The 24,304-nt window shown below is 39.4% G+C and overlaps 1 protein-coding gene and 1 non-coding gene across 2 annotated transcripts in view; one reads left to right on the top strand and one right to left on the bottom strand.

Moving 5' to 3' along the window:
* Positions 1-24,304, top strand: part of LOC125228079 (hemocytin-like) — a 119,724-nt gene that overhangs the window by 37,497 nt on the left and 57,923 nt on the right. The window contains 26 exon segments of the mRNA XM_048132529.1: positions 3,505-3,685; positions 4,494-4,624; positions 5,765-5,885; positions 6,407-6,550; positions 7,190-7,439; positions 8,545-8,673; positions 9,366-9,577; positions 9,774-9,854; positions 10,110-10,265; positions 10,357-10,414; positions 10,896-11,099; positions 11,884-12,144; positions 13,192-13,337; positions 13,669-13,800; positions 14,068-14,288; positions 14,960-15,087; positions 17,526-17,719; positions 18,467-18,643; positions 19,286-19,444; positions 20,113-20,276; positions 20,880-21,004; positions 21,353-21,382; positions 21,385-21,527; positions 22,037-22,200; positions 22,669-22,793; positions 23,754-23,929. Of these exon segments, the coding sequence (XP_047988486.1) occupies positions 3,505-3,685; positions 4,494-4,624; positions 5,765-5,885; positions 6,407-6,550; positions 7,190-7,439; positions 8,545-8,673; positions 9,366-9,577; positions 9,774-9,854; positions 10,110-10,265; positions 10,357-10,414; positions 10,896-11,099; positions 11,884-12,144; positions 13,192-13,337; positions 13,669-13,800; positions 14,068-14,288; positions 14,960-15,087; positions 17,526-17,719; positions 18,467-18,643; positions 19,286-19,444; positions 20,113-20,276; positions 20,880-21,004; positions 21,353-21,382; positions 21,385-21,527; positions 22,037-22,200; positions 22,669-22,793; positions 23,754-23,929 (4,012 nt within the window).
* Trnaa-agc lies at positions 486-558 on the bottom strand. Its single transcript has one exon. It is a non-coding gene; the product is annotated as a tRNA-Ala (tRNA).

Below are 24,304 nucleotides of genomic sequence, written 5' to 3'. Positions count from 1 at the left end.
AAATGTGTACTAGCCACTGAGTGCCCCAGCCGCCACGGCGGGCAGTTTCTCCGACGGACATGAAATGCAGGAAGAATATATGCAACAAATGGTAAGTTTCTGAGCCTGCAAACTGCATCGTTATATTCAGAACTGTAAATTAGATCTCGCTATGTTCATAATTCTCGATAAGGATTGCTCAAACGTTGAGAAATCTGAATTGAAACAAGCCTCACATGAACATACTCAAATGTTCGTATGTTATTAAATTTGAATAAGTTGTTAAGCGTTACGGACAAGACTCGATGTAATAATCGTTCATTACTCTAAAGTGTCTAAATAAATATAAAATATGTTCATAAATTTGTTAAACTCGTTTGTCTATCATCCAATATCTCACTTAATTATTAAATCGCTTAAAAATAAATTTAGCTAATTATAAAAATAAAAATTAGCACTGCCAGCTTTACTGAAAAGTGTTTATAAAAACAAGAAAGTTAACCCATTGGAGGCGCGGGGTATCGATCCCCGTACCTCTCGCATGCTAAGCGAGCGCTCTACCATCTGAGCTACGCCCCCGTTGATATCTCTCTCGAAATAACGCACCACTATCCTACCGTTCGCACTTTCTTACATAAAATATTCAAAATATTTATACAGTCACGTCTAATAATATCTGTATATATCAAAACTTATTGCTGGGGAAGAAGGTTAAAAATTCAATACAGGTGTGAAGAATTCAATACAGATATTTATGAAGCTGACCGTACAAGTCAAATAAACGAGCGATTTGATAATTTAAAAAATAGATCTTATATTGTTTGGTCGTGTGGTGAAAGTGTAATGTATCGAATGGTGACATTGTAACCTTTTAGAGCTGAATGAGAAGTGCTCCTTGGAATAGTTATGTGCGTAACGTACCTTTCACTTTTGCTCTGATTGTAATGCATTGCGTGTTTGTCAATAAGGACACAATATGCTTAGGTACATACATATATATGTATTTTTATTGGTGTACTCGTATATAAAACGGTACGAGTATTGTCCCTCATCATTCTTTCATTTTTTTTTTTAAAATTCATAAATAAGGATACTTTAAGCATCTTAGTTTATAATCACTTTGTTGATCATTAATTTGTAATTAATTATCAGTAGATAATGATAATGTCGAATTAGCTACTTTAAGCCTGAACCTAGCAAACGTCTTTTTTGAATACCATTTTTCAGTGGTTAACTGGTAGAGAATGCCTTAAGGTACCAAGTCCGCCATTTGTACTTATTATTATATGTGAAATAAAGTATACAATAAAAACGATATATTTAGTATTTTTCAACTTACCAACAATCAATACTTATTTACTTACAATAAAACATTCTTAAATACATACGTACACTTACATCTAATATCAATACTACTTAATTCTTTTTATTACATTAATCATCATAAAATATTATTAGATAAGTAAGTCCCTACTCTTACAATCTCTAACGTTGTTTCATTTAGATAATGTTGTCAAAGTCGCTGTTTACTTGCGGATTTATCTCTCTGCTCCTTTATCTAAGTCATAAATTATTTAAATGTGTAAATATCTATGCCACTGTTATATACCACAACACAAGCCTTCTTGAGCTTACCGTGGGCCTCAGTCAATCTGTGTAAGAATGTCCTATAATATTTATTTATTTTCCCCTCACTAGCTCGGAAACACGTGTTTTGTCCTTTAATAGCAGCGGGTAAAAACGCATTTTATCCACTAGTGGGTAAAGTAATTTGAGCTTGAATAAAGTCAAATTAACTCCTTTAAAATTGATAAAAGTAGGTGAATCTAGTAATAAAGATGATTTACCACCTGTGGAACTACTGAAAGCAGTGATAAACGCATTTTTTGCGTTATAGTTTCCTCGCTATAGTGAGGGGAAAAGTTTTGTGTTACACTCGGGTGCAAATGTATTTTACTTCTCGTGTGTTAAAAAACTCGCAAGTTCAGGATTCTATTCTCGAACCACTCGCTTCGCTCGTGGTTCAACTACAGAATCCTTTCACTTGCTCGTTTTTCAATTCCACACTCGGCGTTAAAATACAACTTTGCCCCCTTGTATAACAAATAACTATTATTTATTTATTCCTAATAGGCGTAGGTAATGTAGGTATAGTAGATATATTAGCTATAATAGGACTTCGTTATCTTTTATTATTAAATTAAAACGGGACTTAATCGCGTAAAACTTACGTTTTATATTCACGTCGTAGTAACGTCGGGTTAAATATAAAACGTAAGTTTTACGCGATTAAGTCCCGTTTTAATTTAATAATATGAGTGAAGATCGTGTTAGTTTAAATCAATATTTCGTTATCTTTCATCCCATAACGCTATAATTTGAGCAGTTTAATGTGCTATGGCTAGTTGGCTATGCCTTTTAGGAATACAGGCACGAATTTTTGTATGCATATATAAAATACTACACGTTTACATCATACAATGATATCATTGCAGATTATTGAGATATCTTTATGTTTATACAGTTGTCTTGGAAGCTAATCATAATTTGCTACCTATTGTGTTTAGTCAAATAAGCAACTGACAGAAACAATTTTACTTGACAAAACTATTTACATCGACTTGTTACAAGATATGTGCTACTTGTATGTATGTCTATGATGTCTGTCTATCTGTGCTACTTGACACACGATTAATAGTACATTACTACAGAGGCCGGGACAAAGGGGGTTGCCGGCCGAAGACATATAGACGGCCGAGCGAAGCGAGGCCGTATAGGTCTGAGGCGGGCAACCCCATTTCCCGCCGAGGTATGTATAGTGCTTGAAATAAATAAAGTCTACTGAAAATAGTAACTTTGGATGGCTGTATCTCCTAAACGGTGCGTCGTAGCGCAAAAATAATCGAATTTTCGTTCCCCTTTGATGTCCCGTATACGCTTATAAAAAAACAAAAAGTAAAAAAAAATTCAAAAAAAAGCGAAAAATTTTTTTTGTATGAAAACGCACCCAAAATCAAATATTGTCTAGGGCCCGTACCAGTTGCAGTCGGCACGTCTATAAAGCCCCTTATAGTTTTTTTTAATTGGCTAAATACCTGGATGTTATGTCACAATTATCTGTGTTTGGAAATTAATAAAAAAGAGGACTTTGCCGGCCTTGGCCTGCAAGGTTTGTATGAAATTCCATTATCTATCAATCGTCCTAGCCGCACCTGCAACGTCATACTTCGCTGCCAATTATAAGGCACATAACATCAATATTTCATACCATGTTTGAGAAAAGTTTCATTCCATTCTTGACAACTTTCATGAAGCAACCTGTAAGTTTCTAGATCTAATATGTAGGCAGGTGAACTGAATATGTGTAGAAGTTTAGTGAAACGTCCCACTTTGTTGCTTACCGTAAGGACGATATTTGCTTGTATCTTTATACGAACAGAACGGGCAGAACGTCCTTACATCCTTTTTCGTCCTTTTTGCTGGAAATAGACACATAATTAACATTTTTTTTTAATTAATTCCCAGTAAATGTACGAACGGCAACTGGGTCTGCACAGACCTCAAATGCCCAGGCATCTGCTCAGCGTGGGGCGACTCGCATGTGACAACCTTCGACGGCAAAGAGTACGAGTTTGAGGGGGTCTGCACATACCTACTGGCTAAGGGCAGCGCTGACGCTAGTGACGGATTTGAAGTGCAAATACAGGTGCGAATATACTATTTAACTTAGATGGTTGGTATAAAATGATTTATGATTTGTTGCGTGATGTTGAAGTTATCAATGCCTGAGACTGATTTGATTTCGAATTATGCTCAGAGGGCTTAGCCAAGACACCGATTACCAATCTTTGGCGCGATTGTGTCTCTATATATATATAGTGATATATAAAATAAGTAGTGATTTTATGATATTACGATTTCATGCGTTGCGGCGCAAATGATTGGCATTTTGACTAGGGCGCCTTACTTGTGTTTTAGGTAGATAGATAGTTTTTAGTACCGTAAAGACTTTCAGTACAAGATATGTGTCTCAGAGCTAAAAAGTGACATGTTTTTTAAAATTAATATAGCTACTAAATAAAAGATCACAAAAGTTACTCCACTCACTAACTTTCTCTTTGACGCAGTTGTAGTTTTTTTGTAGAAAATGTCATAGTGATTTTCATTCCTCTCGCCTTATTAAGAAAATTATTTAACATGTTCAAAGATATATGTAACTCCGCATAGACGGATAAAGTCTAAGAAAAAAACGTACCTCAAAGCCATAGAGAAAAAGCTACCGTGGCCTAGATGGCGTTACACCATTGGGGGACGCTCGGCTGGATGGAGCTAATATTCATATTTGACAATTTAAACACATATCAAGCTAAGAATATGGGCCAAATTATCAAATCTGACGTTCAAAAGTTTTAAGCCTGTGTTGAGAGATGGCAGTCTATGCACTGTGATTACACATTTTACTTTGACAGTAACTCGATCCTCTTTAACATGTTTCATTCCCTTCTCGTATTTAGAACGCCCCATGCGGCACGACCGGCGCGACATGCTCTAAAACGGTGACCCTAAAAGTCGGTAGCGGGAAGAACGAGGAAATAGTCGAGCTCACCAAGGACGCACCTCTGCCGGACTTTTCCAAACCAGAGAGGTAAGATCTTATTCATATGTATTTAGCCCGTGTGGTGACGGGTTAAGAATTTCACCACCCCCTTTCTTCTCGTGGGTGTCGTAGAAGGTGACTGTGGGATATGGGTTAAATTGTGGCGTAGGCGAGAGGCTGGCAACCTGTCACTGCAATGTCACAGTTTCGTTTTCTTTCAATCCCTTATTTGCCAAGAGTGGCACCGAAACCTGAGTAGTTTCATGTGCTCTGCCTACCCCTTCATGGGACACAGGCGTGATTGTATGTATGTATGTATGTATTTAGCTATTTTCATTGATCAGAGCGTTCTTGGGTCGACGGGCTGTTGGCCGTCCGGCGGGTCGACCCAGGTATCGCCAGGTATCGCTGGAAGGACAGTGTGGTGGCGGATCTGCGTTGGCTTCAAGTCAGTGACTGGCGAGAGGCTGCGCAGGATCGGGACAGGTGGCGATCTCTCGTTCCGGAGGCCAAGATTCACTTTGGATCACTGAGCCAAAATAGTTAGTTTAGTTAGTTCATTGACCAGAAATAAAGAGTCTACTATGTACTACTTTGTTTACTAAATAGGGCTTAACCATAATACAAGTCGCAAAAGTTTAATAATGACATTTAATCTCGCCAGGCGGCGCCTGTGCAAGTGCATTAGTGCTAGACATGTCACTGTCATTCATATGTGAGAGAAGGAAAAAAAATCATCTTCTCGCTCTCACGTATGAAATTATTTATTTGTGCAATAGACTAATAAGGTGGCGTCATCTGTAACCTTTGAGTGTTCCTCGTCATTATAATTAAGATTAAGATAAAAAGAAATAATACGTAATGTCTTCGGTTACCGCGATAATTACTCATGAAATAAAACTATGGAACTATGGGATGAATTGTAAATTCATTATACGCGATTTAATCCGTTTCCATATTTTTAATTCATAAAAATAAATATTCATGGAATTAAATAAAATCCATAAAAAATAAAGCTTACTTTGCTCACTTGGTTTCGCGCACTATTTGTTGAAACACTCATCCTCGCTTCGCTTGTCGTCGGCCTTTGCTTTTTGGACTTTACCAAATGAGCAAACATGAATGACTCCATTTGACTCTAGGAACTTGATTTCCATGTTTGAATACGATTTCTTTTTTAATATTTAGAATAAAGCTCCGCATCGCTGGTATCTACGTGTTCCTCGATGTACCGAGTTTGGGCATGAGCCTACAGTGGGACCGCGGCATGCGTGTCTACGTCAAAGTGGACTCAATGTGGCGTAACAGAGTAAGTGTAGCTAAAATATCCTAAGATTATGTATGGCTTATAACCAAATTGCTTAAACTACAATATCCGTTGATTCTTTGACATAGACATAGACATTTTATTAATAATATTATAAATATTACACGTTCATCAATAAAATTATTTAACAGCAGTTAAATTAAGATTAATACAATTGAACGATCGGTAGAATGATTTTTTTAGAATTTCACAAATAAGTTCTTCAAGCTTCAAGTAAGACACGACGTATATACACGGTGAAATAAAAAGGACCATTCAAACTTTGCATAGTGACTTTTGAGGTCATAATGAACAACTTTTATTATGAGATCGATGCTGAAATCCCAAAAAAAAATTGGCTGTTTCATACGTTTCGATTGTCATAATGCCGCCAAATTTTTTTCGCGATTTCAGCATTGATTCGATAATAAAAGTTGTTCATTGTGATTTCAAAAGTCACTATGCAAACTTTGAACGGTCCTTTTTATTCCGCCTTGTATTTGAAATGATCACTTGTTTCGCAGGTGAAGGGTTTGTGTGGCAACTACAACTCAGACTCACGAGACGACTTCCAAAAACCTGAGGGTGGCATCGCCGAGTCATCTGCCCTGATCTTCGCTGACTCTTGGAAACTGAAGCCAACTTGCCCTAAACCTGTGGCTGTTGAGGTATGTCTATCAGATATGAGATGGAAATTTTAACATAAAGGATTCTATTTCTCATCATATTTTGCACTTTTATCTATCTTTGACATGGTTTCAAATAGACTACAGTTCAGAAACAAGACAGATTGATTAAGGGCCGGTTGCATCAAACCGTCTGTCACCGTTAAAGCGTTCGTTAAATTTTATTGTAAGGTAAGGGTAAGGTGGGGCAAATCTCGACTGAGGGGCAATTGTAACTCGTCCATTCCCGCTGTATCTTATAGAAAGTTCCATAGACGTCTGCGTGACGATGATATGTCTGTCAAATGTGTTGATGCAACTGGCCCTTAATCACATCTTGGATAAAAATTTTGTCCTCAAGACTAGTTTTGATAAGTATCTAATACCCAACTTATTATTTTTTTTGTTTGTAAGACAGCGTTTAAAATAACCCATATGAAAAAGTTGTGGAATGACGCCTCGGACTCGATCACTAATTTTTGAAACTACAGCAATACAAGGATATAGGTCCAGTTTTTATGAGATACGCAGCAAGCGAGCCGCCTGATGGATTAATATTGTATGACGCTAAACTAACCTCACTTATCATTATGATACTTGTATTAATGTCATAATATAACAACAGTCTTCAAACATCCCCAGGACCACTGCCGCCAACGCCCCGAACGCAAAGACTGGGCCACCAACTCTTGCGGTGCTCTCAAACAGCACCCCTTCACACTCTGTCACACTGAGGTCCCCCCCACACCCTTCATAGAACAGTGCGAGCGAGATGCCTGCGCGTGCGACTCGGGAGATGACTGCACTTGTGTGTGTACAGCGTTAGCAGCGTACGCTCATAGATGTGCCACTAGAGGCGTTGTTTTCAAGTGGAGGACGAAGGACAGATGCCGTGAGTAACCCATAATATAGTGCCATAAGCGAATTTTGAGCTAAACTATCCATAATATTCCGCTTCACACGTAAGTGTGCTCAAAACTCGAATTGAAAGGATATCGAAATATCTGAGCCTCTAACTCGGTGCATCAAACGTATGTATGCATGAAACTCTTCTAATCGAAAGTGTCTATAAAAAATGTCTGAGCCACAAACTCGGCGCTTAAAGACACCCTTCACACTCTGCCACACTGAGGTCTCCCCCTTCATAGAGCAGTGCGAGCGAGACGCCTGCGCTTGCGACTCTGAGGATGACTGCACTTGTGTGTGTACATCCCTTACGATAGATGTTCGACTAGAGGGGTAGTGTGTACTGCTCTTGCGGCCTACGCACATAGATGTTCCACTAGAGGGGTTGTTTTCAAGTGGAGAACTAAGGATAGATGCCGTGAGTATATTACCCCAAGTTATAGTGCCTTAATATAACGTTTAGCTGAAATAAGCAAAGTATTTTGCATGAGATAAACCTATTGTTCGTGTTACTGCTCTTGAAACGCATGCTCATATATGTACAACTAAAGGTGTACCCCCTTATTCATAAACGTACTTTAAAGTTATCAAGCCGATAAAGTTCATTTGTCCCTTTCCGACGTATTGGTGTGATAGAAAAGGACCAACGAACTGTATCGGCCTGATAACTTTAGAGTGCGTTTATGAATAAGGGGGGTAGTGTTTAAAGGGCGAAAGATAGATGTTGTGGGTGACCCATAACATGGTGCCATAGGATCATTTTGAACTAAACTTGGTATAATATTCTGCAGCACTGGAAGATTGTGCGCTATGCGTGTGTACTCTAATGTATTATGATTACAACATACACGCAAAGTTGTAAGAATTGAGAAGTTATTACTCGTTATAAGTGACTGAAAAGATTTCGAATTACCTACCTACATTTTATTTATTATGACATGAACTGTTATTGTTATTACAGGATTGTAATAATATTTAGCCCTTTTTGCCAAGAGTGGCACTGAAACTTAGTAGTTCATGTGCTCTGCCTTTCCCTTTATGGGATACAGGCGTGATTATATGTATGTATGTAATAATATTTCTATTCACAGCAATCCAATGCGACGAGACTTGCGCCACCTACGACCCGTGCATATCGCCGTGTCCGGAGGAAACCTGCGAGAACACCTACTACTACAAGGAAATACTGCCCATTTGCCAGCGAGACACTTGCGTTGAAGGTAAGAATACAACACAACAGCCTGGAGCCGTTTGCGCTTTGACTGTCACAGATGTCAGACTTCAACTGGTACGGGCGGCCGTTCTGACAATATTCACAATGATAAGTCGCGGATGACAGGTGTGGCGTTCAAAGGATTAAGATGATATAATTTAGTATTTGTTAGAGTTTAGCCTGCTTAATTCTGTTAAGCATATCGTCACTACTTTGAAAAAATCTCGTATCTCACGCTGCTCCTCAAAGTTAAAACGCAGTAAGTCTATATGCATTCCATACATACTTACTACAATTTTCTTTTCATTGACAGATGAAGACACAAGTTTTTTTTTAAAGTAGTGACGATATGACTCTCTTGTGTTTCTCGAGTAGAACAATTGTTTAAACAATTGGACATATTTAATCGGATCCATATCTTTGCCTAGATAGCAATCGTACGAAACCTTCTCAGTAGCAAATTGGTCCCTCTATCCCAGTTAGGATGTTTTGGAGTATTTATAGCCCCTTGTTTCTGATTATCGCTTAATCGTTCAATTCAAATATTTACCCACCCAAGTAACCCGTTTAAAAATTTTAAGTCCGGAATATTGAACTCTAGTTTATCGATGAAGAGAAGTGCAATAAAGTCTTAATTTGCTATTCAAAACCTCAGTTCTCTATTATGATTTTCAGTAATAATTTCAAATATTTCAACAGGTTGCAAACCAAAGCCTGAGGAAAAGAAGCAGTGTCCAGAAGGCCAAATTTCCTTCAACCTCACTTCAAATGAATGCGTGTCTCGCGGCCGTTGTAAACCCGTCTGCATGACGTTGCCTGACGGTACACAAATATTGGAGGGAGAGGTGATAGAACAGGACGCTTGCCACACTTGTCGGTGTTCTAAGAAAGAGAGAATCTGTATGGGCTTTGTACTGGGTAAGTTCCTCTTAGCCTTGTTCTTCGGCTGAAGGTAAGTTCGATGGAACTCAAAAGGAAGAGGTGATAGAGCAGGACGCTTGCACAGCCCAAACAAAGATAAGTTCTAAAATCAATGACCCTCAAAGTCCTTTTTATGTGTGTACAGCCCGTTTTTTGCCTGACAGAACTCAAATTTTGGAGGAATAGATGATCGAACAGGACACTTGCCACACTTGTCGGTGTTCTAAGAAAGAGAGGATCTGTACTGGGCTGCCTTGTTCTACTGAGGTAAGTTCGGATAAAACAAGCCCAAACAAACTAACATGATCAAAACAGGTTTTTTTTCTTAGTATCAACGGCGGCCGTTGCATACATGTGCACACAAATCTTAGTTTCCTTATTTTCGTGTCAAGGTTCCTTTTGTCAATCTCTTAGCCGCAGAATTCAATGAAGAATTCTGATTGTTGGAATTTTAGTAAAGTTAGAGTTACCTACTTAAATTTTGTCCTTTATAAATTCTTTATTATTTTGACACATTTACAGGCACCAACACCCCCGCCAATAGTGATAACAACTCCCCATGACGAAGGCCTGAAGTGTGTCACAGGCTGGACGCCCTGGATCAACCGAGGCCCACCAGAGACGACCTCCGATGGACATTCAGTAGATAAGGAACCTCTACCAAAGTTCAATGAAATGGTAAGATTTGGCTAATTTATATCAGGAGCCCACTCTTCTGACAATAGTGATAGCTCTTCACGATGAAGGAACCAAGTGCATCATGGGCTAGACGCCTTGGATCAAGAAAATGCTGTCGAGTCAAAAAGCTTTATCCATGTTCAACATATGTAAACATCCTCTGACAAGTTTCTAAGAAATGTAAAAAGATAGAGTGTTAGGTAGCTAAAATGCCTATTCTCACATCGAGGACTTGGGATATGTCTGAAGCCGTTAAAGATCACCTCAGTTGATAATAATTTAGTTACAAGTGATAGAAAATGCTTCTTTCGTGAAGCGACTGCAGTATGTAACTGATGGATAGGTACGTTGTATGCAACCTATTTAATAATTTCAACTTACAGTAGGGCCGTACCGCGCGGCTGCGTTCCTGTCTCGCAAATGGTCTCGTCGGAAGATCAGCGCTGACCTTCGGGTCGGCATTATGCTGAGACGGGACCATTTCGTGATAAACTTACCAATTCCTTGTACATTTGTAGTTTTTAGTTATACTTTATGCATAATGTGTAGTTTTTAAGTTTATTACGAATAAATATTTTGATTGATTGATTAATAACAACTTTCTTACATATTTTGCCCTCCTCTTTCCAGCAAATCGGCCAGCCAATGTGCGGAAGGCGAACATGACTCGCATCAAATGCCGCACCACAGTGAACCACCAGGCTCCCAAAGACACCGGTCTGAACGTGGAGTGCAGTTTGGAGAAGGGTCTCGTGTGCAACGAGGTTGGAAACACTTGTCCCGACTTTGAGATACAAGTGTGGTGCCAGTGCGAAGAGGAAGACGACGAGAAAGGTATTGGTTACTATACTTACTTTAATTTGCTTTAATCAACTTTAATCTTAGGTTAAGGTCACTCTAATAATATGTAGTAATAAAAAATCTTGGGATCAAACGTAGTTGTGATGTAAGTAGACTACAGATAAAATCGTTCTCGCTATAATACAAAAACATGAATGAAATTCAATAGGTGGATTAACAGAGCAAGCAGCGTTAAAAGGCATCATCGCGCCATATCGCTAATGTAAACAGGCTACGGGCGAAGTAGAGCGTGTTTTATAATCATTAATCAGCATCTTTGTAATACGCAAGACACAAGAGGTAATTTGTTGGAGAAAACCGTCTATCAAAATCAATATTTTGATCGAAATCTTATTCGCCTTTTTTCTGCAAAGTAACATCTTTAATCTTCAATGAATTATCAACATTGATTACCTATTTATTATAGTAAAATGGGTGTTGACAGGTTAAAAACGAAGTCTTAGCTAAGCCAAAGAGATAATAGCTACAGCTAGCGCAATGCTTAAACTTTTTTGATTGATCTGAATCCCAAATAGACCTTTTGCTTCGATCCATAATGATCTATTTGACATTATGTTTGGAAAAAATGTATTATGGCAACTAATTTCATTTCCAAATCCCAATGTAAATATAGTTATAAGTTTTGTAAATATAGTTGTTAAGGTCGCCTGAAAGTGGAGATACTTTTCATCTTTTATGTACACCCATTTTTATTGACAAATAAATATTTCATTTCATTTCATTTCATTTCATTAAATGCATAATTTCATTCCACCAGGTCGCCATCTCCCCGAGCCAACAAAACCTCAAAACGAAGAAGAAGGTGGCGAAGTGTTCCAATGCCTCAACTCCAACCATCCGAACTACCCTCACCCCAGCGACTGCAGCAAATTCTACGAATGTACCCCCGAAGTACTGAACCCTTCGAAACCCCATGCGGTTCTCAAGTCGTGTCCTCCAGGGCTTATGTATAGTAAGAAGCTGATGATTTGCGACTGGCCCGCCAGCGTTATTGCGGACAGGCCTGAATGTGGTGCAGGTAAGTTTTACAACATAAAATTAGAAATATAGACGAAACAAAATAAAATCCCCTCGCCAAAGTGACTACAGTGAAATCTACAAGTGCACCTCAGACGTTTCGAACCCTTCGGAACTCCATGCGGTCCTGAAATCGTGTCCTCCAGGGCTTATGTATAGTAAGAAGCTGATGATTTGCGACTGGCCCGCCAGCGTTTTTGCGGATAGGCCCGAATGTGGTGCAGGTGAGTGTTGCAAAAATAAACTTGAATAATATTAGAAAACGTCATCCGGAGGTCCAGGTGTCTAGAAACTTCTGTGATAACCTACCACGACGCCTATGCGACGGGCCGTATGCAAGATTTTCATCGAGGACTACTACAAATACCTACTATTTAAGTTCAACTTTACTGTCCTCATATAAACATTCGAGGTTCGGTTAATATGTGTTTATTACAAATGCAATTTATAGATGTTTAAGAGGAAGAGGAAAGGGTGAATGGATTGTGTGAGACATAATATGAGATGACGGGTGATAGAGATGTTTGACAGTGGAAGACATGTTGCGCCGACCCTAAGTGACTGGGATGAAGGCAAGACAGATTTATTTATTCATTTATTTTATTATTTTCAAGGGATAACAAACAACTATACAAATACATTTTATAAATGGAATTACATAATAAGTAATAACAATAAGTAAGACCACATACATACAAGTGTGGAGTGGATGTAGATGTGGTGACAAAGATTGAGATGGGTATGTTGTTCGGGCATGTAGAGAGGATGGATGAGAGGAGAGTAACGAAGAAAGTATATGAGGCCATGCAAAAAGGCCAGGTCAGACGTACTCGAAACCGACGAGCGTGTATGAGAAACGTTATGAAAGTGTGTGAAGCGAAAGTGGTTTGTCAGAATCGTATTAAATGGAAATCCGTGATCTCTGCCTACCCCTCTGGGAATCAGGCGTGATTGTATGTATGTATGTACGTACATAATAAGTATTGTTTTATGCACAGTCAACAACGTTATCCACGAAAGATATGATGAAAAATGGAATTTATTACAGCCACAACGCCTACACCGATCACCGCTACAACGCCGAGCGGATGCCCTCCCGGACAAGTGTTCAAGAAGTGCGCGTACCCTTGCGATAGCCTGTGCGACCACTTCAAGATGGCCGTCGTGAAGAAAGGACAGTGCAAGTTTGGAGAGGTAACTATCTTCTTATTCATACACATGTTGCCATGACAACGACGAGCATATGTCCCCCCGGACTGGTGTACAAAAAATGCGCCTTTTATGTTCCTACACCTACCACACCATCAATGACAACACTGGTGAGCTTGCTATCGATATCAGTGCGAAGAAAACACACTAATCTCAAACATCATGTTGCTAGAAGTAAATAAATTAAACAAATCCATCTAAAGCTTCCATACTTCCTTAAGTACTGCCCAATGTCCAAAAACTTCTTTGGATTTTTTCGTTGAACTCCTTCGGCAATTCAAATGCATCGTAGACTAATATTTTTAAATTTTTACAGAAATGCATTGAAGGATGTGTGGACAAGTCGGTAGCTAATATAAAATGCGAGTTTTCATCGCGCTGGCGCGACGAGAAGACGTGTGTGCCGCTAAAAGACTGCACCTGCGATTATGAAGGAAAAATTATCAAGGTACGTCTGTATTTTTGTTCTTCTCACCATTAGTCCATCAAGAAACATGAGATATTGAGTGATAAAAAGTTCTAAGGACTAAATTTACAAGCTTATATAATCAAGGAATTAAAATACACAGTCAATTTAATGATCCTGGTCACGGCACCAATTGTAACTACACTCTAACATTACTATTTCAAAATATTCAAATAAATTTAAATTGTTTTTTTTATTGCTAATACTTTCTTACTTTTTCTTAAATAATAAACTGTTTTGTCTTTACAGCCTGGTGGTGTAGTCAACGAGCAATGCAAGAAATGCCAATGCCTCGACAACGCTCTCCACTGCGATACCAGCGAATGCGTCTCCGTAAGCGTACCTCCAGGGCCGTCACATCTCCCCATGATATTCCCTACTCCTGCCACTCGACCTACCACAACTACCACTATGGTGCCTTTGATTGTGAAAACTACGGTGTCACCGCCGCCGGAATGTAGCCCAGAAAGGTAAGAGTTAGTATAATTTTGGTACAGACTTTACAAGGGTAGCTACTGTAGCCAGGACCGTCGCATCTGCCTATGATACGAGTATTCCCGTCGCTCCCATATTCGACCTACTACAATTAAGACTATGGTGCTTTTCATTGTGAAGACGACTTTGTCACCGCCACCGGAATGTAGCCTAGAAAGGTTGGAATTAGACTAGTAAGCATAATTTTATACAGAATTTACTAAGGGAGCCAGGACTCTCGCATCTGTCTATGATATTCTCGACGCCATTTAACCGACCTACTAAAAGAACGACGAAGGTGCTTTAATTGTGAAGACGGCTACTGCCGGAATGTATCCCAGAAAGATCAGGCTAATCTAATTTTCTACTGATTATTGCCTGATATTTCCAACGCCCCCTCGACTCGACCTATACTGCAATGAGGAGGCACACTCAAAGGTTATGACAGATGGCACCACCCTTGCACATTTCATACGTGAAAGCGAGAAGATGATATGTTTTTTCTCTCTCACATGTGAATGACAGTGACATGCCTAGACACTTGCACAGGCGCCGCCTAGCGGGATAAAATCTCAGTGTGCCTCCTCATTACCACGATAGTGCCTTTGATTATGAATTTATGACGAAAACCGTTTCGCCACATAAATTATGTGTTTTTGTTAATCAGATACAAGAATCTACTGTGGCAAGGGGACGAGCCACTCCCTGCCTCATCATTCCTTGCTAGTTCTGTGGACAGCGAGCATTTCGAGCCTCAATACGCCAAGCTTAACGGCAAGGCTGAAGGAGATTCTGGTAAGATGTTAAACGGATTGAATAATGAATTAGTTAATTCTACACTTTAAATAAAATTGTAACTGCTAAAACTTACCTGTCAACGAGTATAATATGTCGGCGGCAAATCAAAAAGTTCCCGTCTAATTTTTGATCGGTAGTCAAATTAACCCAATAAGAAGCGCAGAGATTAAAAAGCGCTGGTGGTCTAGGGGTGCTGGTTTCGAATCGTCTAACTTATGGGAAATTACATACATGCAGCCTGTATCCCATAAAGGGGTAGGCAGATTTAAAGCTCGAATCGCAGTGAGGTTGCCAGCCTCGAACACAATTTAACCCATATCTCATAGTCGCCTTCTAACACCCACGGGAAGAAAGGGGATGGTGAAATTCTTAACCCGTCACCACACAGGCAGCGAAATGTCATTTGATATTTGCCAGTCGCTTTTCTGTGACGGAAAACATCGTGACGAAACCGGACTAATTCCAATAAGGCCTAGTTACCCTTCGGGTTGGAAGGTCAGATGGCAGTCGCTTTCGTAAAACTAGTGCCTACGCCAAATCTTGGGATTGGTTGTCAAAGCGGACCCCAGGCTCCCATGAGCAGTTCCAAATGCCGGGAAAACACAAGGAGGATGATTAACCCAACAAGTATATTTACAATTGGGCCCATATAAATATACTGCAACTTGTATGGAAACTGCGTGCAGCAACAGTTGGCGTATTGTTCTCATACAAGTCGCAGTTGGATTGAAATCCGTATGTGCTGGCCCTTAGGTAGAATAGGATAGATAGGCTAGTTTCCTACACTTAAAATAAAATATTCTATGCAGTGCATGAAATAAAGCACCGCATAATTAGAAGAAAAATATGGACAGAAGTTATGTTTAAACATAATTTCTATTTAATAAGTCAAAGGGAAAGATATAAAGTTAATGAATTGACTGTGACGTCACTCCTCAGTATTTCATAGTAATTCCATAACCTACCGAAAGGGAAAAGTGTCCAGAAATTTATCTACTCACGCAACAAAATTTCAAATTTCATGACCAGGGCCCGTAACATGCATGCCCATGACATTTTGACGTCACGCTGCATAAAGAATAATTCAAGAGTTTTATTTAATAATTAATCATTATTCATCAATTATTTAAATTAAAACTAATCTTTTCATACGTGAAATAATTAATACTTACTTGATACGTGAAAAGTAAATTAAATTATTTGTTTATTTTTTTTAAATTCATTTTATTAAATATGTTTGTTACCATATTTCAATAAATTATTAACACAAAATAAATTGTTTCCTTTTCGTTTCACGTATCAAGTAGGTATTAATTATTCCACGTATGAATAGCTTACTTTTGAAGTCATTTGTACATGATAAAAATTGATTAATGAATAATGATTAATTATTACAATAAAACTACTTGAATCATCTTATTTTAAGCAGCGTGACGTCAAATTGATGTCATCGGCATGAAAGCTACGGGCCCTGTTCATGGCTTTCCTGTCGGGTATTAAGTACGTACACTTCGACAACTATTGGCTACGTGCACGACAATTACGCCCACTGCCATGTGAACTTGAAATGGAAAATGTCAAAAAATGACATGTAAATAAACATATATTTTAACGATTTTTCGTTAATTTTAAATAAATCCAATAACAAGAGCTACTATTTCAAGTGTAATTTAGGTAGATCGATTATACAGACATGCATATAATATAATCAGTTTCCAAGGCATTACTCACGGTATAAACTTCCGACCCCATACCACAGAAAGAGACAATAAATTGGTGCTGGCTGGGCATATAAGGAATCTTGAAGAACATAGGAGTAATGGTAGAAGTTCTACGAACGAGTGATATGGTATTCGCTAAACCTTCGTCCCGTTAATTCCATATAAAACAAGTCTAAACGTAAGTACCTAGTCATGTCCGCGGCCGTAGAAATATCCGACACGGGCCCATTCCCAGGCCAGGCCTGAATCTTTAAGCATAATCTTTTACGGTAGGAAAAATACTAACAGCGTATTGAACAATATTAGGTGAACAAAGCTATAAATATAATTTATTATAATGTTTCGTTTTGACATAACATTTACGTTTTCTTTTCACGGTAGCTATCCATTTAGCTCTTTGATCCAATTTCCAGTGTGTTCTAAGAAAAGCATAGAACGTGCAACGACTATTTATGCCATTATTTTTACAATTAACAACGAAACAACGTTGGTGCCCCATATCAAACATTACACATTGTATTATATTTTATGAGTTTTGATAGATGACAACCACAATCAGTGTCGATTTTGACCACCGCAAGCACTGCGATCGCTTTGCTTACCCCCTCCATGCACTTCGCACGAAGCCAATACGAAGGAATATTTTAAAAGTGTCGTTTCACCAGTCCACTTACCGTCAAACAACTTTTTCACAAAAGTCTTTTCGATCTCCAGGAGGAAGCTGGCTAGCCGCCAACCAAGACACAGACCAGTTCATTCAAGTAGAGCTACCTACCGCCCAGCCGATATACGGAGTGATCTTGCAAGGCAGCCCGATATATGACCAATACGTCACTAGCTATGAGGTCATGTATGGTGATGATGGTCATGTGTTTTCCTATGTGGAGGGACCGAAGGGAGACAGACAGGTAATTGTGTATAAGTATTTTTAGGATAGTTAGGAAGTTTTATTTAAAGTGGACGAAGGTAACGCCTACCAACCAATATATGGAGTGATATTGCAAAGCGTCCCCATTCTACCATCGGATTCTTAGACGCACGGCCGGCCTCCATCCTTACTTGGTAGATATTCTACGAACCCGCACGAAGCGCTTTGCTTCTTCTTTTCTAATGCGCACTGCCAAGGAGTGGAATTCCTTGCCTGCGGCCATATTACCGAGCTCATATAACCCGGCAACCTTCAAATCAAGAGTGAACAGGCATCTTCTGGGCGAGCTCACTCTATCGTAAGCCACGTCTTTGCCTTTGGCTAGCCTGTGGCCAAGAGTAAGCCCATTTATAATTAAAAAAAAGCAGCCCGATATATGACCGGCAACCCGATACGTCACGATCTATGAGGCCATGTATGGCGATGATGGACATGTCTTCTCGTATGCGCAGGGACTGAAGGAGACCGCCACTCTTGATAAGAAGTTTTATTAAGAGTGAATGGAAAAGGTAAAGCCTAACCACAAATGTGTGACTACTCGCCAAGTTGCGAAATTTCATTACAACTATTTTCTAATATAATATATGGAGTGATCTAGCAAGGCGCATCTAATTATGACCTTTTGTTTGACCTGTACATTTCGTGGCGGGTGTGAAACGTGTTACGTTATGTCCTCCTGAATGCTGTGATATTAATTTCCTGTTGACTACCTATATCGTTATACCAGGTATTCCGAGGCCCGGTGGACCACGTCGGTGCAGTGAAGCAAATGTTCACGCCTCCGATCGAAGCGAAGTTCGTGCGAGTCAGGCCTCTGACTTGGCACGACAATATCGCTGTACGCTTCGAACTGATTGGCTGTGCAGAACTTACCACTACAACTAGTACTACTGTCGCTACCACGGTAAGAGATAAACCAATAGAGTTAGATCTAAGGACTTATTGTTGAGGAGCACAGTAAATGTTCACATTCACGATCGAAGTGAAGTTTGTCCGAATCAGGCCTTTGATCTGGCGGGATGTAATCCTATGATTAGTAAGGCATTGATGATTATTGCTTAGGTACTTTTTTATATTATAAACTGGCCAGTGATTGACCTTAGTCGTACTATCGACATGTTAGCATAGGAAAGCTCCTAGCTTTATTCAATTCCTTTAACGTTTCAAGGGAGTTGTATTTTTTTTAATTTACAGTCCAATAAAACGATAGCTTCTATAAAACGAATTAAAGATCTAAAAAAATTACAATAAGTATTTATAAAAAAACGAGAGACAAACTTAGAATACTCGTAGAATAGAAAATATTTATTTGGCAAACAGATAAATAATAAAAACAACAAGTAATTAATAACTAGCACACCAAATAGGATGCCACTCAGGGTATACCGTGCCAATGTCTAATAGACGCGGCACTGGTTTTGAGGGCACCCAGAAAATTATAGTTAAGTCTTATAAAAGTTATAAATAAACATAACTTGTTCTTTTATAATGAAATTGCCTTTCATCCTACCGACCGCGCCAGTAAAATATTGTTTTTTTTTTCTAGCTGGAACCTTTGCAATGCACAGAGCCTCTTGGTCTAGCAGCTGACCTGCCCGTTGACAGCATCGAAGTGAGCTCTAACAGCGAAGATAGGAAGTACTTCGCACTCTCAGGGGAGCGGGGGTGGAGGCCTTTGTACAGCACGCCTGGAGAATGGATCATGGTACGTCCCTTTCCGTGGTGCCCTTTTGAATTAACAGTTTTGGAAACATTTCAGGGACATATCTCAAAAAAAAGACGCCCTTCCTTGTAAAAAAAATCAGCTTATTACCAGAATGTATTTTCTGGATCGAAAAATGTTTTAATTTACAATACATCGAGTTTTTATTTGACGTGGCGTTACCACGCCCATATCGCTCTTTAAGTACCCTTACGACTCAGCCACGACATTGGTCTAAGCGCGACAGCGGTGAGCGGCGGCCATACATTGGAGCGAGATACAGCGATGGGACTTTTCATTCGCACGTTTGGCTGCCGCTCACCGCTGTCGCGCTTAGACCAATGTCGTGGCTGGACCGTTAAAGAACGATATGGGAGCTGAGACCCTTCGACAAAATGGTCTTTCACTTATACAGATGAACGTCACGCGTTAACTATTGGCAAAGTGCGTGCCAGAGTGGCACTCATTGTCACAAATAAACGTCATCTTATGGGTATGACCAACATAACCGCGGCCGTTGAACCTAATATGATATCATACAATTTAACATGGAAAAGCCCACAAAATAAGGCCAGTGACAGTCGTGCACGTAGCGAATAGGCTACACCTTATTACGTTACTATTAGGCATTAATTTAGAAAAACCACTTAATTTTTTTCCAAAATTACCAGTTCGACTTCACTGCCCCGCGCAACATTACTGGCATCAAGACTAAAGGCGGCGTCAATGACTGGGTGACAGCCTACACCGTCATGTATACATCCGATCTATCTACTTTCCACCCCGTGGTTGACGCGTCCGGTGCGCCTGCGACCTTCCCTGCCAACTTTGACAGGTAACCTTAGTGCTTTTTAACATTATCTAATCCGATATCGGATGTAGGAAAGATGTCAAAGATATGTCACTACTTTGCCTCCTAAAATCTTCAAGAACTGTCAAAACGAATTTAAATGTCTAATATGAAATATGAAATCGTTGTAGTCAAGTATGTTATTTAATGACTTATTAAATAGAAATTGGACTTCTGTCCATGTTTTAACTATTGAGGCTTTATTTCAGCGTGAGATACGAGATTTTTTCAGTGACGATATGTCCTTTAATATATAGGATATCGGTCCAACATTCCATATCAGATCGGATAATGTGAAAACGCTCTTAGAATTCTTGTCTTCTTGAATCAGTTTAATACCCAGCTTTCTAGAATTTGTATCAATCTGATGCTTTCACGGGATTACATTATGCAATGTGTAAATGTCTTGGTATGCTTATGTTACAGTTGTTCTCGTGTTTGTACACATATTTTAAGTCACATACAATCAAAGGGGTAAAAAAACATTATTTAACCTTTTTAGAAAAAATAGCTATGTGACTTTAAATAAATGTCTTGTTATATCTAATTTCTTGTTTGACTAAGAACAATATTTTTATTTTTTAACAGAGATAGTGTAGTGACCACAGAGTTCCGCCCACCCATTAAAGCTCGCTACCTCAAAGTCTTGCCTGCCAAGTGGAAGAATAATATTGAAATGAGAATCGAACCTATAGGCTGCTTTGAACCGTACCGTAAGTATTTTTGACTTTATAATAATGATCGACATAACCCAGTATAATTCCAGTCCATCATCGCCTATACTCAATAGCCTAAGGTACATTTTATAATCCATCTACTTTATAATAGTCCCTACACTCCAGCGGTTATCATCTCTGCCTGTGTTCCATAACACACAAAATAACTCTAAACGCTTACATACATATTTTTTCCACGGCACATAGCTTCTGCTCATGACTCAAGTATTTTAAGTATCATTATTCCGTGTAAAGAAAGGATATAAAGATACTCTTCCATGTCACAATAGGGAGAAAAATCTAGCAATCCTTATGCCCTATAACTATAAATTTTGTTTCCTACAGCAACACAACCGACAACGCTCGAGCCCCTGCAATGCACGGAGCCGCTCGGTCTAGCCGCGATCTCCCCGTTGAGAGTATCGAAGTGAGCTCCAAGAGCGAAGATAGGAAGTACTTCGCACTCTCAGGACAAAGGGGATGGAGGCCTTTGTACAGCACGCCTGGAGAATGGATCATGGTAGGTGTATCATCTTCCTCCTTGCGTTATCCCAGCGAATTTATTGCTGATATCCATACATACTAATATAATAAATGGGAAAGTGTGTATGTCTGTTTGTTTGTCCGTCTTTCACGGCAAAACGGAGTGATGAATTAACGTGATTTTTTAAGTGGAGATAGTTGAAGGGATGGAGAGTGACATAGGCTACTTTTTGTCTCTTTCTAACGCGAGCGAAGCCGCGGGCAAAAGCTAGTAAATAATAAATTTCATAATCGCGTTTTTTTGCTGATTTACATTCTTTGTAAATTGTATTCCACTTCTGATATTTATTAGCCAACGCTTATCCGAATATACTGTGCATACATACAGATTTATCACGACATAATTCAGCATGTTTTTCATAGGAATATGATGAAAAAACAGTCAGTCAAATGCTATAACGGTTAAGACTAGAATGTAGTAGAGTGTTAATTGAAATCTTTGATTATCACTGAGTAAGTGAATAACTTGCACCATTTTCTTACCAGTTTGACTTCACATCTCCTCGCAACATAACGGGCGTTAAGACAGCGGGAGGTCCGAACGGCTGGGTGACGGCATACACCATAATGTACACCTCCGATTTAAGTACTTTCACCCCAATTGTGGACGATGCCGGCGCACCTCAACTCTTCCCCGCTAATTTCGACAGGTAAGGAACCACCAGGAAGGATTTTATGTACCTATCCATTTAACTATTTGACCAATGTTATTGTACTTATGTCAAGTATTTTTTTTTCCCGTCTGTTAACATCCGTGAATCTTTTTCACATGATAGTCTCATCGGGAAACAAGCGCTCGAAGTCACCAGCAACACGCTTAGGTAGAAGAGGGCGTTTCGCGGCACTTATTCCTTTCTATTTGTGTTGTAAGTGCGTTTTCACATTATCCGATCCGACATCGGATGTCGGACCGATATCCCATACATTACAGGCGCCATCTCGGATTTTTTTCTATTGAAATCCTTCCGACATCCGATATCGGATCGGATAATGTGAAAACGGATAATGTGTAATTAGTCGTTTGTGTTCACGAATAAATGAAACTTCAACATTCTAGCTAGATCTGTGTAGCACTAGCAATAGTACCTAATCACATTATACGTGTTATGTTTCAACAGAGACAGTATTGTCACCACGGAGTTCCGTCCTCCCATACACGCGCGGTACCTGAAGGTGCTACCGGCCAAGTGGAAGGACAACATCGAGATGAGAGTCGAACCTATAGGCTGCTTTGAACCTTATCGTGAGTATACTTGTTACCAGATTTTCTTTATTCAAAAATCATTGTTCAAACATAACATTGTCTTCGGTTACCGCGATAGTTACTCATGAAATAAAACTATAGAAACGGATTAAATTCGGATGTAATTTACAATTCATCCCGACGTTTCAAACACTTTACAGCGTTCGTGGTCAACGGGTGTCTGAGGAAAAATTACAATGTGCAATAGCTACGCACAAATAATATAGATTTCTAAGGCAGGTTCACACACTATTAATAAAGCTAGTTATACAATATTCAAAAAATTTACCATTACTATGTTAAAAAATAATTAACCAATTAATCTACACAAAATTGACAAAGAACAAACTGCCAAAGTCCAACACCATACAACACAAATGCCTCACAGCCTTCGTCGTGCTTGTTCCATTATCAGATGTCCTACTGGATCCCAAGCCGGTGGTAAAGTAAAGCCATCTTCTCTATTAAAGTTTGGATATTTCTTGATCTCAATGGCCTCTCGCAACATTCTGGGTATATATCGCTTCTCCTTAGCAAGAACCAGAGGCTTGTCAAGCTTTATAGCATGATTGACTTTATCCATGACATGTTCAGAGACTGCATGAGTTTTATTTCATGAGTAACTATCGCGGTACCCGAAGACAATATTTAGTAACTAATGTCTATTTAGCGGTGCGGTGCGGTGCGGTAGCGACTTTAGGCCTAGATATAAGAAATCCCTCCGGTTTAACCTGCTCACAAAATATCTCTAGAATCCGATTAGGATTTAGACCTATAGGTATGTATAATAGGAGACCAGACGAACATGGGAAAACATTTTTCCAAAAAAAAATTAAAACCAAGACACCTCGATCACGCTGACTTGTCTATAATGTCTATTTGCCTCCTTGTCTGAATTATAAAAAAGGAAGAGTTTATTTAGCAAAGCATTTACTTGCAATAAACCATGTTTTCCGACAGCGATCCCAACAACTACTCTCGCGCCCCTCCAATGCACTGAACCCCTTGGACTTGCGGCCGACCTCCCCATTGAGAGCATCGAAGTAAGCTCTAAAAACGAGGATAGGAAGTACTTCGCACTCTCAGGAGAGCGGGGGTGGAGGCCTTTGTACAGCACACCTGGAGAATGGATCATGGTAAGTTGGTGAAAATCTATAATTTCAGGAAAGAAGCATTACCATTTTATTGTTTTAATTCTGCCTTATAATCGCTAAGTAATAAGCTGTAGGTGTAGAACGTAGAAGTCGTAAAGACTCAAAGTTCTTATATAAATCTTTTCTAGAATATGACCGGTTTTCGTAGACATACTTTTTTAGCGTACCTGCAGGGAACATGATTGACTCGACAGTATTTCTAGCGCTAATCAAGTGCTACTTCTGCTGATGCCGTAGCCGAATGGCATTTCTGCGACGCGGAACGAAAACAAAACGCCGCGAAAGGTAGTCTGGCTCTGTCGCGCCAATACGCACGAGCGATAGAGATAGATATCTACGAGCGTTTCGTCAGCGTTT

This window comes from Leguminivora glycinivorella, chromosome 7 (genome assembly GCF_023078275.1).
Source record: "Leguminivora glycinivorella isolate SPB_JAAS2020 chromosome 7, LegGlyc_1.1, whole genome shotgun sequence".
NCBI lineage: Eukaryota > Metazoa > Arthropoda > Insecta > Lepidoptera > Tortricidae > Leguminivora > Leguminivora glycinivorella.
Note: the sequence above shows the minus strand (reverse complement) of the source record. Positions and strands in the feature narration are given on the sequence as shown.